This window comes from Arachis duranensis, chromosome 1, assembly GCF_000817695.3.
Source record: "Arachis duranensis cultivar V14167 chromosome 1, aradu.V14167.gnm2.J7QH, whole genome shotgun sequence".
In the NCBI taxonomy this organism is placed as follows: Eukaryota; Viridiplantae; Streptophyta; class Magnoliopsida; order Fabales; family Fabaceae; genus Arachis; species Arachis duranensis.
The window spans coordinates 94,869,931-94,886,927 of NC_029772.3; the positions used below are offsets into that span (position 1 = coordinate 94,869,931).

The following is a 16,997-nucleotide window of genomic DNA, read 5'->3' on the forward strand; positions in this document are numbered from 1 at the left end:
TGATTTAAATTAATATAAATTATAAAGTAAATATAAACAAAAAAAAATAGCTAGTCATTTAATTTGTATTATTATTTTATATGAATTTTATTTTACTAATCAACTTCCCATTATTCTTTAGTTTTATCCGAACAAATTTATTCAAAACAGAAAAAAGTATATATACACGAAGAGAGAATTTCCAAGTGATGATATATCATTTCTACACACAGCTAGCTATTAGAGACTTTTTAGAGGGTCGATTGGCATGGATTGACATACGTGGAGTATTATTATATAGGATAAAATACTAAATTGCTCTTCAATGTTTGAGTGTAATTGTGTATTTGTGTTTTGATTCTTAAGATTTAAAGTGTCTTATTTAAATTTAAAAAAGTTTTATTTAGTATTAATTTAGTCTCATAGTAAAGTCAAAGTTAAATAATTAACGAAATGTCTTACATAACAACAGTACAAGAACAAAATCGATAATCTGAAAAATAAGTACACACTCGAGAGGCACAAAATAAACCGTTGATGCATCAATACATTTATTTATCATTTTCTTTAGTTCTATAGAAAATATTTTATTTATATTATAAGAAAAATAATAAATAAATGTATTGATGCATCTACGGTTAATTTTGTGCCTCTAGAGCTTGTATTTGTTCTCCAGATTATCGATTTTGTTCTTGTATTATTGTTATGTGGGATATTTTGTTAATTATTTAACTTTGATTTTACTGTGGGACTAAGTTAATGCTAAATAAAACTTTTTTAGATTCAAATAGGACACTTTAAACTTTAAGAATTAAACCAGAATTATGACCAAATATAGAAGACCAATTCAGTACTTTATTCTATTATATATTATAAAAATATATAAATAATTAATTTAATGACTTAATTTGTTTACCCGAAATAATATAATTGATATATTATTAGTTGCATTAACATCTGCCCACGTGCTAGGATAGTGGTATGATTGTTTGAATAGCACAACACAATAATTAAGCAGCTGCCAATGGAGCAATAATTATAAGCAACGCGCCAAATTGAAGTCTTCATAATATGCTTGTTGAATACAAATAAAAGAGTACGTAGTTATATATATTTGGAACTAACTAACATGATGATTTGCCCTTGCTGGCAGACTGATGTGACAAATTGTTTATTCACATACAATCATCAAATAATTAATGATTAGAATGTAGTTTAAACTTATCAAAAGATTCTTAAATATACAACAAGATGATTAGGTGAAAACGATGGTTCTATTAAGGGTGTGTTTGCAAGGGGAAAATTAAAGAAAAGGCTAAATCAAAGGGAAAGGGAAGGGTAGGGTTTAATATTCCTCTTGTATATATACAAGTTTAAAATAGGGATTTTCTTTTTGGTGAATTGGTTTTCATATTTTTTTTAATTTATTATAAAGTATTTTTTGTGATAACAATAAAATTTAATAAAAATAGCTATAAAGATATAGTTATCTTTTTATAATTATTTTTAAAAGTATTTTTTGTATTTTTAGTGATATAATATATTTTAAGAATATATAAAAAATAAATGTTGGTGAGGATATAAATATAATTCACGTAGTAATTTTTATTCATCTACGTTTTATATCATACTAGTATGTATAAATTAGTTATTATATTGAAATAAACACACAAAAAAAAAGTTGGAGAATTTGTTATAAATTTTTACAATTTTATCGTTTGCTATAATAACATATTAGATTTAATATTTTTTAACACAAGTAACTAGAGTAGATAAAATAGTAAATATAATAATTAAAATAAAATTAATTTCGGAGAAACTTGTTAAAATGGGGAGTCTTTAAAGGATATGAAGAAGGATTACTATTTTTTTTGTGAAAATCTTCGTGTTTCGAATAATAAAATTTTCAGAGCTTTTTTTTTTCTCCAAAATTTTCTAAAAGCAAACTCGTGAACACATCCCAACATGAAAAATAAATTAGAAATGTATGTATATGATCTCTGCTTTTAAAGAATACAATAAGTATGTTATATATTAACAATTAGGCCGAAAAGTTTAACTATTGGATAGTAGATTGTATTAATAAGAGAGCTTTTTACCAATGAATTATAGTTCAAATAACATAATCTCTCAATATTTATCTAAAAGATCGTAAATTTAAATCTTCTTATCTTTGGTTAAAAAAAGAACTAATAAGAGAACTTTTTAAATTTGAATACGTTAAATAAATATATAAATATTGTATATAAGAGATCGGATACTTTATTTTTGTTGAGCAAATTTCTTTTACGAATATAAGTTTTAAGTTTATTAAGTGGTGGTTTTAATTTAATATTTGTTCTCCTTAGCAAAGATTTTGACAGAAACAAAAAAGATTCAATTACTGAAAGTAAAAGAATAATTATTAGTACTAATAAAGGTCCCTCCTCCCTCATAAATTGTGAAGCGATTCAAGTCCATCTTGATGAGTAAAAATAATATAGTAGTCAAACTCAAATAACTCAATTATCCATCCAAATCGAATTGAATCGAACCGAACCGTTTAACAAGTAATTGAGTATAATTAGATCAATTTGATAATATCCAATTATGATTAATTTGGGTATTAATTAATTTAAAAAAAGTAGAATTCAAATCGTAAACATCCCTAATATGAGTGTTTGTGTGATTTAGGTTAAAATTAAAACTTAAAAGAAAGAGTTACACAAGCATATTGAAAAGAAAGAATAACAGAAAAAGGCGAAGGTGATGGGTAATATATGAGGAGCTCCCATTATGGCAGAGAAGAGGCCCCCCAGGGTGAGGGGGACAATTTAACAAGTCCAAACAAGGCATAAGATCCTCAAATCATATAGGGTAGGGATGGAACCATCTAATATGGACTCATCATATCATGTCACTTTCTATGTTATACACTCTTGACTCTAAGTAAATTTATAGACTTCACCTAAATTTTATTTGTAGATTCCTGTTATGAATTTATCTGTTGTGTAAAATATATCATAAATAAAATATATATTTGCTCGAATTTAAATATTTAAAATTAACAATTTTATTACAAAATATACAATAAACTAAAATAGAATTATAAGTTATAAAAACATATTTAAATTCTTTAAAATTATGAATAAAAAATATTATGTGCACACTAATCAATTATCTTATATTTAATTATTTATATATAAATAAATATATAATTTAATTTATATTTAATGTGTATTTTATATTAATAATTAATTTTAATATACATATAATATAGTTGTCATAAAATAAATATCAAACAGAACACAAGCACAAAACATAAGTGAAGGCTCAAATCAAAGGCAGAACCACAAGTACGAAGTAGAAACAAAAGCAAGAGCAGGAGTTAGAACTTAGAAACTTGAATTGGGACATAACTTAGAAATAGATACAGCAATGACCAGAATGATGAATAAATAGAACCAAAAAGAATAAACGATGAAGAAGAGTAGAGACGAAAAGGACAAAACAAGGTCGAAAAGCACGAAAGAGATGGAGATTTGGAGCAGTAGAGTTACATGACAAACAAAGAGTAATTTTTTCAAACCCAAACAAAATTGTTTTGGCTCAAAGGAGATGCGATAAAAACTAAAATTGCAAATTTGACAGTAAACTTCTGAAATTATAAATTCAAATGATTTTACAAGTTAACTCGAAAATTTAACAACCATATATATAAGAGGAGTCAATTGGGATTTGAAATGAAAACTAGATTAATTAGAAATATAGAAACATGATGACGATGATGGGATTGAATAGAGAAAGTATAAGGAGATAACGCTTATACTAAACAATGTAAACAACCGGTTAAAAAAATGTTAAATTAATTTTAAAAATTAGATTTTTAATAATCATAATAAAAAACAGCGTAGCCATCCGTTGCGCCGTCGTCGTCTTCCTCTCTTGCGTTGCCGTCTTCCATCACGCTGCACCCCGCCCTTGCATTGCTCTCCTGAAAAATCCATCTAAAAATAAACACCCACATCAAATCCAAGAAATATTTATTTAAAAAAAGAAACATTCACTTAAAATAAAAAAATATCCATCTAAAATAAAAGAAACATTCAATCCATTATTAAAAAAACATCCGATAACAAGAAACATTCATTATCACTATAGGCAGACGAGGATCGAACGCAGGAGAGAAGAGGACCACCTTCTTCGTTCAGAACGTGCGACACGATGCAGAGGAGAAGAAGACGTACGACAATGTTGCTTACGGAGAGAACGTTTGCGGCGCGACAAAGGGGAGAAGAAGGCGCGTAGTGGCAGCGTCACTTGTAAGGAGAACAAGGGTGACGCGACGTATAGGAGAAGAAGGTTCAGTAGCATCGAGAGTAGGGACGGCGCGACGCAGGAAAGAAGAAAGTGTAGCGACAGCGTCGGTTGCAGGGAACACAGGAGCAGAGGGTTGGGACAGCGGCGGAACAGAAAAGAAGGGGGATTCGTTGCAGCAGGTGAGGGTGGCGCTGAGAAGCTTTGTTGCTAACGATGGTGAGTGACGTGACAGGGAAGACGACAGTAGAATGACTGCGGTAAAAATAGGGTTTAGGGTAGGTGAAGGTGAAAGATAAAAGTGAAATTGGGAATAAAAATGAGTAATCAGGTTGGGATGTTTTTTGCATGGTTATCAGGCCTTGGGGTGCAGCCCGTTATTTATATTGTTCGCACCCTCATTGTCTACCTAGCGGAATTAAGTTGAATATAATTAGGGATGACAATGGGTATCCATGGGGCGGCCAGGAACTCTCTCCCTATTCCCCGTCCCCGTTTAAAAAATTGTCTTTCGTCCTCGCTCTATTTCTGTCAAGGGCCCATTTATTTTTCTTGTGGGATAGACAAATATCCGCGGTTATCCGTGGATATTAGATTTTAAAAATGAAAAAAAAAACTACAATAAAATTTCATATAATTTAACTAAAATGTATCAAATTAAAGATAATTCAAACACATTTAATATAATAACATAAATTTAAAATCTTCCACATACAAATTAAAATAAAATAAAATAATTTTTTTTAACATAATAATATAACAAATTTTAATCGACGATATCATAGTTCAATGTAGTATTCCATTCCTATAATAATACAAATTTAAATAATTAGTGTGTATATATATAAAAAATATTTTAATAATTTCACACTAGGTTAGAATTTAACGAGTTCCATAGGATGGATAACTCGATCTCCGCTAACATTCTCGTTTATTCATGGGACGGATCCCTGTAAAAATTTCACGAATTCTCATTTTGCTCCCCGTTGCGAATTTTTTTGCGGGTCCCTGCAAATTCGAGTTTTTTCTGCCATCCCTAAATATAATGTTAGCTTTTTATTATCCACATGGCATGCTATGATTGTTAAACCATATTGAGGCAATAGCCCAATACCATAATAAAGACGAGCATACAAGAAGCCAAAAAGGTGGGGTGGTACTCCCATCCTGTTCAAACCACATGCTAACTCTATATATTACGTGCTTTCACATTGCCAGCAACCCACATGTTCCTACTTCGTGTGTTTCTAGAAACGACATAGGGAGCAAACTGTGAAAACTCAAAAGGGAAACTCTTGTTGTTCTTAGGCAAAGAGAATAATAATATCTTCAAACTTAAATTTTCAAATTTTAAAAAATTACTTTTTTTTGGGTATCAAACTGTGAATGCAACAGAATAAGAACTCTTATTTATTCTTGAAATATTTAAGAAATTCTTTTTGGTGCACAAGGTGGGTAATAGAACTAATTACTATGCTCAGTTGATGATAAAACATGACACATGTTACGGTCAATGGATAGATATTAGATAGTGAGGTGGACCAATATCTGCTTCACCAATAATGGTGGATGGGGAGGACTAAGTTATCTTGAGTTTGAGCCTCGCCAGTTATATATATACTTATTTGACTAGCGCTCCTAAGCAAGCAAAACATTAAGCATTAAATTAAATGTACACCTTAGTGGTCACACCGTCACAGGACCACAAACACAAACACAAAGTAAAGATTTTGTGGTTCAATGTACGTACCAAAAATAACTAAAAAACACTTGCTGCTAAATTCACACGATTCTGCACTCTGCATGCATGCGATATAATACATATATTAAATAAACAACCACGTTAGATATACACTAAAATCAGCTACTAAATTTAATCATTAAGGTAGAATACACATTAAAAATGAGTTAAACTATAGTACTATACGTATATTTATACATAAATATATAATGACTGATTTTAGTGTGTAAATAATATTTTTATAAATAGATATATGGTGGTTTCTAATTCTAACCCCACAAGGCCACAACATTTCAATATCAATTCGAAATTTATAGCCCCTACTATGCATGGCCACAAAAATAATACAAGATATATATGCCGCGGATCACGCCAAAATCTACCATGCCTAAAAGTAACAACAACAAATAATTGTAATGGAATGTTTTTTGTTTGATTCATCCTACAATGAACTTTCTTTTCAGTTTTCACAGCCGCTAATTACTCCTCAGAATTGAGACACAGCAACGTGGACTTCACATCCAAATTTAAATTTTCGATTCCCGGTACTTATCATGCGTGCACCAAATGTTGTTGGACTAGTCGATGCTAGTGGAAAGTGCAACCCAACTTTGTTAGAATCGTACCACCATGGCATATTGGCATGAATCAATTCTATTTTTATTTTTTATTTTTAATTTTTTTGTCAGAGACATGCATGCCCAAGCAGATTAGGCAATGTGGACCACAGATAATCTTGTACATTTTCAATTATATGGAAAAGAAGTCCAAGTACAGTTTCGTCATGTATTGTTGGGCTAAGGTTATTTTGGGCCCAGTCTGTTTTGGGCCTTTTATGTAATTGGACTCCCAAAAAATAGAGATTTCGTTTTGGAAGGAATAAAAATAAAACCCAAAAATAGAAAAAAAAAACAAAATTATATTTTTTGTTTTTACTTTTTTTTCTTTTATTCACAAAATTTTGAAAAAAACAAAAATAAATAAATTCTAAGTTAGATTAATTTTTGTTAAAATTTATAGATAAAACAAGATCCAGAATTTTAAATTTTTTTTATACAAGTCTGAAATGTATCAAGGGAAAAAAAAAATTCTCAGTTTATATTTTATTTAGAAAAAGGGATCAAATTACATAATCATTTTCATTTGATTCATTGCATTTGCAGAACGAATAAAATAGAAATACCTTTTATCAGTATTTAATTTTAATATTTTTGTTGTGATTTTTTATTTGTTACGAGTAATTGTTGGTACTTAGATAAACCCTAGTGGTAGGAATCGAAAACCTCAGCTTCATGCTCTGCGTAACAGAGCCCCTCTCTTCTTCCAACTAAACTCAACTTCAGGGTTCAGAGCTTGAGCTTCAATGGCGCCGAAGAAGCAGGACGATGGAAGCACCAAGAAGAGGAAGCGGATTCCAGCTTCGGGCTCTAACGCCGAAGCATCACATGAATCCCCTTCTAAGGCTCCTAAACTCTCTGCCTCTAAGAAACCCTTCAAAGCCCTCAAAACACGCAAACCAGACGCCGTTCCTAAAGACAAGACCAAGAAGGCTCCCCTTACAGGTCGAGAACGTCGTCTTCATGCTAAGGTCTTAAAACGTTACCAATTTGCTTTCAAATGCATTTGAATCTGTGTTTTGTTATTGGTATGAATCGGTGGAACATTTTGTTGTTTGGTTTCAGGAACTTGCGGAGGCTAGGAAAAAGAAGAGGAAGCGCCATTTCACTCTTGAGCAAGTGAGTTCTTATGCTCATTCATCATGTATTTATTTACTCATATTTGGGATTTAACTTTAAGCTTTGGATTCTGTTGATATCTTTAGTTAAAATCTTTATAGCTTTGGGATATTATGGTTAATTAAATAAATAATCGTAAACAGGAGCTTGCACACCTATGGGAAAAGATGAGGCGTCATGAGATTGCCAAAGAGGATAGAGCCAAGTATGTATATTTAGGAAAGATTTTCAGTAATGAAATTCCTTATCTTTGTTTTCTTTCCATTCCTCATGTTTTTACTTTGGAATTTTGTATAACTCAAGGCTGGTGACAGAAGCTCTGCAAAAGATGAAGGGGAAAATTCCTGAAATTGCAGGGTCTCACATTTCTTCTCGGGTTCTTCAGGTATATAATGTTGCTAACTTGCTGAATTTCTATCTCTATTTAAGGGTAAAGGAAAAATTGGTTTCACATTCTTTCAGAGTAGCTGGCAGTTTTAATATTTTCAATTATTTCTCTCTTTAATTGTAGACTTGTGTCAAGCATTGCTCACAAGCTGAAAGAGATGCAGTGTTCGAAGAACTTAGGCCACATTTTCTATCCCTATCGTACAATGCGTATTCTGTTCACTTAGTAAAGAAGATGCTGGACAATGGTAATAGTCAACCTGAAATATGTTTCTAGTGATATGTTACTTTTTTCTTATCCGTGATCCTTCCACATTTTCAGCCTCCAAGAAACAACTAGCAGGCTTTATCTCCACTCTTCGTGGCCATGTTGCTCCTCTTCTTCGCCACATGGTTGGGTCAGTTGGTATGTATCAGTGTTTTGTTCATGGTTTACCACGTGTTTCAGATTCAAAGTTTTTACAAGTGGAATGGTTTTCGCCTTTTTTCCTTGTGTTGTATCTCTAGCAGTATATTCACACGAAGCTTAGTTTGAATCTAGCTTGCATCGGGTGTGAATAAATCAGATGGGAAAAAATTAAAAAGATCCAAAAATGATATTATTTTCATGGCTTTGTATTAATTTTAAAGCATGATAAGGATTGTCACCTGTTAGCATTTTATACGCTGTGCAATTCAAATGCAATGATATGATATGATCATATGACTGTTTCGACATTTAGCCAAAATTAATTCTCCTTATATGTTTATGTGCCACTTCATGCCATGCAGTTGTTGAGCATGCTTATGAGTTATCAAATGCTGCACAAAAGCAAGAGCTGCTGTCAGAGTTGTACTCCACGGAACTTCAATTGTTTAAGGATCTAGTTTCACTGAAGGAGAGCAGGTAAATCTTATGTTGATACTAATTGGATGAAACATTTGAAAAATTATTGGCCATTACTGCAGCTGTTCTTTTTGAGGGTATCAATAGTACAAAAGAACATAATCCGATCTATGGTGGTTGATAGAAACGAAAGATGGAACTTCAGTTCCACGTTTTTTTACCTTCCTCTTTTTGAGATCTTATATTATATGTTTACTGTCTGATATTTTTGGGTGGGGGTTTAGAAAAAGGGGTGCAACATTTGCAGCTTATGCAACTTTAAGTCAATTAGTTATTTCCTGACTGATTATATAGTAGTACTTACAATGCTTATAAAATAAAACTAAAAAACAACTCGGAAAGCAGAGTTTGTTGAAATTTTAAACTCAACTTGGTTATATATTTGCTAGTGAATATTTCTCATTTTAATATGATCCATATGTTTTATGGAGCCTGAAATTCAAAAACCACTTGCAATCCTCCTGATATTACTTATCTTGTTCACTATGGTTCGCTTGCTCTCTCTATGTACTTCTGTGTCTGTAATGTTTTCTTATTTTTTAATTGTATTTCAGGTTGTTAGATGTAATTTCCAAGTTGGGTCTACAAAAGGGTTCAGTTATCCGACACATGACGTCAGTGATTCAGCCAATTCTAGAGAAAGGGATTGTTGATCATTCTATCATACACCGAGTCTTATTGGAATATTTCAGCGTTGCTGATCAGGTACTTCTCTCCTTTCCCCCCAATAATGTTACAGCCAACAATTTTAATTACAGCAATAGATCTTATTGTTATCTAAATTGAGTTTTTCAAAAGTCATCTGTCACAGATATAATACGGCAGTTATCCAGTCCACTCCTTGTTAGAATGATTGGTACAAAGGATGGAGCTAAAATTGGAATTCTGTGTGCAAAATATGGGAATGCCAAGGTTTCTTTGCAATATCTCTGTTATCAATTGAAGTTTGACTAGAGTGTTCTTGATGTTTGTGTCTAACATGGTTCGTTCTTCTTTATGTTCCACTTTCAGGAAAGAAAGAAGATTATCAAAGGATTGAAAGGGCACATAGCCAAAACAGCTTATCATCAGTATGGTTGTTTGGTAAGTAACTTGTTTTCTCACTATTTTTTTGTTTCCCAGCCTATTTAAAGTTCTGTTATGCTTTAGACATGTCAGTGGGCTCCAGAATGATTTGTGCTGGCCCCTCCATCCCACAGGAAGTTGCAAAGAAAATTGATTTGAGGACTGAATAAATATAGAAATAACTATTGGGAGAATTTGGACCTAGGTTATGTGCTTGTGTATTGACTGAGTGGTTGCTTATCATATGTAGTTCTTTCATTTAGATTTTAATATGAATGTTCCTTTCATTGAACATTCAGGTGCTTGTTTGCATATTTTCAGTTGTTGATGACACAAATCTTGTAACAAAGGTAGCTTGGTTCTTCCTCTGATTTTTCTCTTGGGTAGTCATTGTGTACAAAATTAGGACTTCTTTTAATATCAAGCACTCAAGCGTTATTGTTGCAGGTTATCATTCGTGAGCTTCAACCAACTCTAAGGGAGCTTATTTTGGATAAGGTCTCTTCTATTATACCTCACATATGATGTATCAAACATTTAAATAGCTAAATGTAGAATGTTAGCAGTTAGCATTCTGTTCTATCCCTGCCTAGCTTTTCCAACCCTTCGCTGCAGGAAATGTAGAAATGTTATTCTGTGTTTCTGACAAAATTGCCAAATGTGCTTTCTGGTTTTAATTTTGTTCCTAACTTCTGTTTTCTATTGTGAATTTTTACAGAATGGAAGACGTCCAATTCTTCAATTGTTACATCCTAATTGTTCACGCTATTTCAGTCCTGATGAACTTGCTTCCCTGAGTTCATCTATTCCTTCTCTGTCTCAGAAGGTTTTTTATTTTTTATTATTAATTTATTTTTTATTCTTTTATCAACCTTTTAATTATATGTACTTTAAAGCAGCTCTATAACTCAGGTATTTGTTTTTTATTGTTGTCAGGATCAGTCAGAAACAAGCACTCAGACAGAGGCTTTGAAGGTCTCACTTAATGATGAGAAGTCCAAGGAAGACACAGAAATGGCAGTGGATGAACCTAGTAAAGATGACACTCCTAAGGATGATTCTTATGTAGCTGAGAGTGGGAAAAAAGACCCATTTGTCAGAAGGCAAGAACTATTGATCAAAAGTGGACTTGCTGAGGTGGGTTGCTTTAGCTTTCCTTCTACTAATTTGATTTCTTTTCATGCTTTCCTTAAAGTTTTATTGCCTCTTTCCGCCCATAAATCTTATCCACCTGATTAAAATTGTTTGAATCTAAAAAAGTGATCATTTAAATGTTTCTTCATATTATATTCACATAATTATACTGGTTTTGGTTACATACTAATATGTATTTTTTTTTATTAGTTCAATTGCTTGTGATTTTGTGAATTGTTAAGTCTTGCTGAAACTGTGTTTGCTTGTAACTTACCATGCAGAGTCTTCTTGATATATGTATTGAGAATGTGGGAGAACTGATACGATCAAATTTTGGCAGAGAGGTTTTATATGAGGTAGTAGATAAGTTGTGTATTATAATTTTACAAGTTTTGTAAATCTATTACCAAGCATTACCTTATTGTTAAATTGAATGGTAAATGCAGGTTGCAACAGGTGGTTCTGGTGGCGTACTGCATCCAACCTTGGATGATAAGATAACTTCCCTTCACGAAGCAGTTGCATCTCTTTCAGCAATGCCTAAATCAGATGATTCAGAAGAGGATCATGTCCTTGAAAATTTCCATTCCAGTCGGACCATTAGAAAACTGGTTTTGGATTGCCCCAAGTTTGCTTCCACCTTATGGGAGAAAGCTATAAAAGGGAAAAGTGAGTTGTGGGCACAAGGTCACAGGTAGGCTTCATTTTCTCTTCTGTTATCTTAAATCAGATCAGGATACTAAGGACTGCGAGTTCTTATCTTTAATTTTTTGCTTGACATTGTTGATGCAGCTGTAAAGTTATCTCTGCATTTTTGGAGTCAACAGATTCAAAGTTACAGAGACTTGTAAAGAAAGAGCTGCAGCCTTTGATTGATAGCGGAGTTCTCAAGAACCAGAGGCCCAGAAAACTATCAACCAAATAATTGTAATGTACGATGCATGGGGAAGGGATTGAAGCATGACACAGCGTATCAATGGCTAATATACGCGTATCCGTGTCTTGCTGTGGTGGTTTGAAGTAATGATTGTGGTTTTTCATATCCTGAGTTACAGCAATAGGGCACCATTAAGTATTGGCTATTGAACCGTCTATTTTTTATTTTTATTTTTAAATTTGTGTGTGTCCCCGTTCATTCAATTTTTCAAAGTTATGTTGCCCTTAATTTTTTAAATCAATCATTGTGCTGTTTGACTCTAGCGGGCTCAAAAGAACACGAGACAAATTTGTAATGAAATGCAATAAACCCTTTTAAAGTAGCGAAGAATGTGGCTATCACATTGCATTGATTGAATGTTAGAAAACAAAAAATGGAGCTAACATTGCGATGGGACTTGAGCAAATTTGCTTGTGAACATACTCCTAGATTTGACCTCAAAAATAGGGGAGCCATGCTGTGCTCCTTCCCTTGCATTATGCAGCATACTCTCTGTCTGCAGGTACCAATATGTGGAAGAATTCTTGTAAACATTGCTCCTCAGATGAGGGTAGCCTTGGTACAAATAATCTGAGGGATTGAAAACAGGGGTTTCTCTATCAAATCTGTGCAGGGACTTGCTTCTTTGTAGGTATCCAACCGGATTATAGGGAGGAGATTCTTTCCTTGACATGGAATTCGCTCGCAGACAGTTCTCAATCACCTTTGCCTCCTCCTTGAATCTCTCTCTCATGTCCCTTATGTTTCTCCAGAGCTTGAAAGACCTTGAGATGTTGATAATATTCCATGCCTTGAAACCCGAACCACCGGCATTGCTGGATGTGTTGGGGATTCTTTTGCATTCAAAGCATAAGCTCTTGAGTCTCTCCAAGTCAAATGCTCTTCTCTTTGCAGCATTGGATAAACATGTATAGGCCTACACAAAAATAGGGGATGGTGATGAGAATGAATTCCATTTAACCAATGGAAGAAATAGAAAATAGCACAAACTAACCTCAGAGACAAGCTTGAAGGCAATTTCAGCCTTGGGGTGTTGATTCTTATCTGGATGAAGTTGCAGAGCTGAGGACACACAAAAGAACATTGCTCATTCTTTTCAGAGTTTGGAGAGAAAGAAAATGCAGATTACACAATAACCATAAAAGCAATTGAACTTACCCAGTTTATGGTATCTCTTGCGAATGGTATTTATCCCTGCATTTTCTTCCACCTATGAGAACCCAATATGGGAAGAAACATTTGAATATTGCGAAAGAACCCAAGACATGAAAAGTGCTAGAAGGATAAAAGGGTGAGAAACCTTACTCCAAGAATGCAATACCAGTCAATGAAAGATGATGGGTTGGGTGAGTTTGAGAGAAGCCTATGAGCACACACCACAGAACGGGTGGCAATGGAGCAAATCTGTAATACCAACTGGGTCTTGGAATCTGAATCTTGTCCCATTATCCCCATTGAAGAGGTGATATGATATGTTTTTGGAATGCGAAAGTGAAGGACAAAACGTTAAAAAGAGAGAGAGGAGAAGAGGGGGGGCTCACAAATAGTGAATGAATATGAAGGTTGTGTCTTTCTTCTTGTTGGCGTTTTGAGGACAGTAATAAATAAAAAGGTGGTGCGGTTAATTAAGATAAAAGATGCAACCTTTACGGAGGAGATTTTGCATTTTTTACTGTGCCTGCCTCACTTGCTACGAACACAGCGAGGTTAATGTTGCTGTCTCCACGTGACAATTCTTGAGAGCTACTAGGATCTGGGGTGGTGCATTTTGCCCCTTATTGTTTCTTGTTGCAACAAATTGGTAGTAACATACCCTCTGCCTCTATGGCTAAAACCGGAACCTCCTAAGTTAAACTCCCAAATTTCATAGACTAATTGATTAGCTTACTCGTTGGTTTAAACAAGTATCGAAGGTTTGAATTATGTTTTGTGGATGAATTTAGATATGCAATGGATTAAAAAATATTAAAAAAATCTTATTTATTTATTTTTTCAAGAATTCTATTTTCGGATATATTTCTTTATTTACTTCATCCCCCGCCCACCGGGTTCTAGATTAGTAGCATTTATGAAAAGGAAACACTACCTTGCATTTTGTGGTAGGGAAAACCCGTTTAATAACACTAACTGAAGCAGATGAAATATGTGATATGAAAGTTTAGAAGAGTTTTTGGAGGTTGTGGCAATGTAGTAGGTAGATGGAAATATTATTTTTGTACCATATCTTTAAATTCAATGAGAAATTACCCGTGAAGAAGGGATGAGAGCGTTCAAGTAGGGTTGTGTTGTCCCACTCAATATAATGCCCTGTTGAAGCTATAGGCTTAAAAAAATACTAATAGGTCCCCACCTTGTATCCCTATGTTCAAAAGATCGTATAATTTGTTTTTCCTCATTGTTCTTGGAATTCATTATCACGTGTTGGTTGGGTCTTAGGTGAAGGAAAATTTAACAAACTTGCTTTTGAGAGGAAAGTTAGTTTGTCCCCGTTGAAGTTGGTTTTGGCCTTAAATTCTTACACAGCTTGGAACCATTTCAAGTATGCATATAATTGAGATTGATAGGTTTTAGCTTAATGTATATCATCTTTTGAGTAAGTGGAAATTATTGAATTTATATTATTCTAAAAAACTCTACTCTTTTCGAGTGTTACAAACTACTAATTCATTGAATATTGCACTAGTTTGAATCCAAGAAATAGAATCAATTCTATTATTCCGTTAATGCATTGGTAAGTGAAGCAACTGTATCCAAACATAAGCTTTTGTTTTGTGCAAAGGGACAAATTCCCGTAAGGTAAGATTGTACAAATTTTATTATTATATAAATTATTTTATGCTGCTCCATAATCCAATATATAGGTCAACATGCTCTGCTGGATTTCAAAACTCAAGAGGAAAATTTTGCGGAATTTGGGGTGGAAAATCGAAGTGTATGCCATTCTGATAGTTATTTGGTTAATTATGATTTATGAATGTCCCAACATGTAATTATGTATTACCAGTTGATTGATTAATTTTGCAACATTAGGGTCAATTATAACATATGCTTTCGACGCCTTTGGAAAAGAGAAAATAAAAAGAGAAAGGGGATTAATAATAAGATGTAATAAAGGAAGGAAAAGTTTTGCACTTTGAGCCTTCATATTTTGAACGTATTTGGGAATTGGGACTCGCCAATGGTAACTTTCAATTGAAGATATAAAAAGGTATAGCTACTGTTTAAGTTGATAAATTCATAAATGGATATAATTTGTTAGAAGCATTTCAAGAGTACCACAGAATTAAGTATTTCATTAATCTTAATTATGATTGAGATGAATAACTAAAATTAATTGTATAATTAAGATTAATGACGAAAATCAATAGAACACCTGATTCTATAGGCTACTTGTTGGTCAACATTCAGATAGTCGTTTTTTTTTTCCTCTTTATTTTTTGGGTTCAAAACAATTGGTTTCTACATACATATGACCAAGGCACTCTCTAACATAGGAGAGTTGTTGGGCTCAAGTGTGAGTTCAGCACTAATCTCAGCCCGTTCACCAAAAACCGAAAGATTTTATTTTTTATGGACTATTGGGCCACATGTCTTTCTAACATAGCAACAGTTATGAGTCTGGAAGCTAGCCAAGAAAATAAAAATGGAAACGAATGAAGGTTGATTGATTGGCCCTGTCCAAAGAGAAAAAGAAAATTCATTGGTTTTTATTTTGGATTTATGCAAGGAAAGTTTACATAAATAATTTTTATTCATATTTTGTCATATCAATCAAATAGGTCACATTTTACATCTATTAGTTGAATTGTCATTACTGATTACCAATAATGAATTTAGTTCAAAGTGAAACAAAATTAGACTCATCTTTTTGGTCTTTCAATATATATTTGGAAACTATAGTATAATTTAGTACATATTGTAGCTATTAGAACCTTTCTTGTAGTAATATAATTAAGGATTTAACTAATATACAAAACTTAAATTTGTAATACGGTTCATTATACATTTATAGAAGGATTTTACAACTTTCACCAATAATAACCTAACAAAAATCTGTATATATAAACACAACCGGTATTTCACATGTAGCATCCGGCCATCAATTCCCAACTTAGGTAAATGTGAATAGACCATGCTATTTGAACTATAACTCGATTAAGGCAACATTGTTATCATTAAAAATATTACTATCTTATATTCACAAATACCAACCCACTTAATCATACGAATGAGATTTTTAATACCCATGCAAGAGGGCAACACGGATAAACTCAATTATTGGATTGGAATACAGTTGTTAAATGCTCAATTATTAAACCTACCAGATCCAGTGCACCATAGCTTATATAAATCTGAATCTCTGTTGATCTCATTATTGTTGGAGTCAAACTAAATGAGATTGTTGTGTCAATTTGTAATGTCATGTTGGATGTTGAGCATATTGTTAGCTAGAAAACCCCGCGTGTGCATGGGACCCAATTTATTTTATATCATTCCATAACGTTGACGTGCCCACTCTCCCACACTTCACAAAACCTAATGACCGTTTTACCCACCATGATTTCTAGAACACTCTAAAATCAAGCGAGGACATTATGGTCATAATGAACCAAGTATCTCCCTCCCAGAAAGGCACGGTCTCAGTTCTTCACCCTTTCACCTACGTTTCAATTTTTCCAATTCACACTCAATCCTCTCCAATTCCCAATCCTAAATCCCTAATTTCTTGAAGGCGAGATATTCCATTCGCATTACGTACTGGCTTCTCCAATCGCCATTCCCAGCTGAATCCATGGCCGCCGGGACAATGGCCACCGCCGCCGGAGCTGCGGTGCT

At 33.2% G+C, this 16,997-nt stretch overlaps 3 protein-coding genes across 3 annotated transcripts in view; 2 read left to right on the forward strand and 1 right to left on the reverse strand.

Moving 5' to 3' along the window:
- The first annotated feature begins 7,217 nt into the window (after nucleotides 1–7,217).
- Nucleotides 7,218–12,234, forward strand: LOC107463276 (pumilio homolog 24). The gene is made up of 17 exons (XM_016082052.3): nucleotides 7,218–7,604; nucleotides 7,699–7,752; nucleotides 7,896–7,957; nucleotides 8,056–8,137; nucleotides 8,264–8,387; nucleotides 8,462–8,545; nucleotides 8,911–9,025; nucleotides 9,580–9,730; nucleotides 9,824–9,937; nucleotides 10,037–10,108; nucleotides 10,390–10,440; nucleotides 10,538–10,588; nucleotides 10,809–10,916; nucleotides 11,027–11,227; nucleotides 11,506–11,580; nucleotides 11,671–11,918; nucleotides 12,017–12,234. The coding sequence occupies exons 1-17, from the start codon at nucleotides 7,380–7,382 to the stop codon at nucleotides 12,147–12,149; spliced, it is 1,950 nt and encodes a 649-aa protein (XP_015937538.1). The 5' UTR covers nucleotides 7,218–7,379; the 3' UTR covers nucleotides 12,150–12,234.
- Nucleotides 12,235–12,481: 247 nt separating this feature from the next.
- On the reverse strand, nucleotides 12,482–13,830 carry LOC107463294 (meiotically up-regulated gene 184 protein). The gene is made up of 4 exons (XM_016082075.3): nucleotides 13,467–13,830; nucleotides 13,320–13,371; nucleotides 13,156–13,223; nucleotides 12,482–13,077 (listed from the first exon to the last, which is right to left on the reverse strand). Exons 1-4 carry the CDS (start codon nucleotides 13,614–13,616, stop codon nucleotides 12,541–12,543), a joined length of 807 nt encoding a protein of 268 aa, XP_015937561.1. The 5' UTR covers nucleotides 13,617–13,830; the 3' UTR covers nucleotides 12,482–12,540.
- Nucleotides 13,831–16,548: 2,718 nt separating this feature from the next.
- Nucleotides 16,549–16,997, forward strand: part of LOC107463285 (uncharacterized) — a gene marked incomplete in the record, with an annotated part of 4,130 nt that continues 3,681 nt past the window's right edge. The window contains 1 exon segment of the mRNA XM_016082064.3: nucleotides 16,549–16,997. Within this exon segment, the coding sequence (XP_015937550.1) occupies nucleotides 16,954–16,997 (44 nt within the window).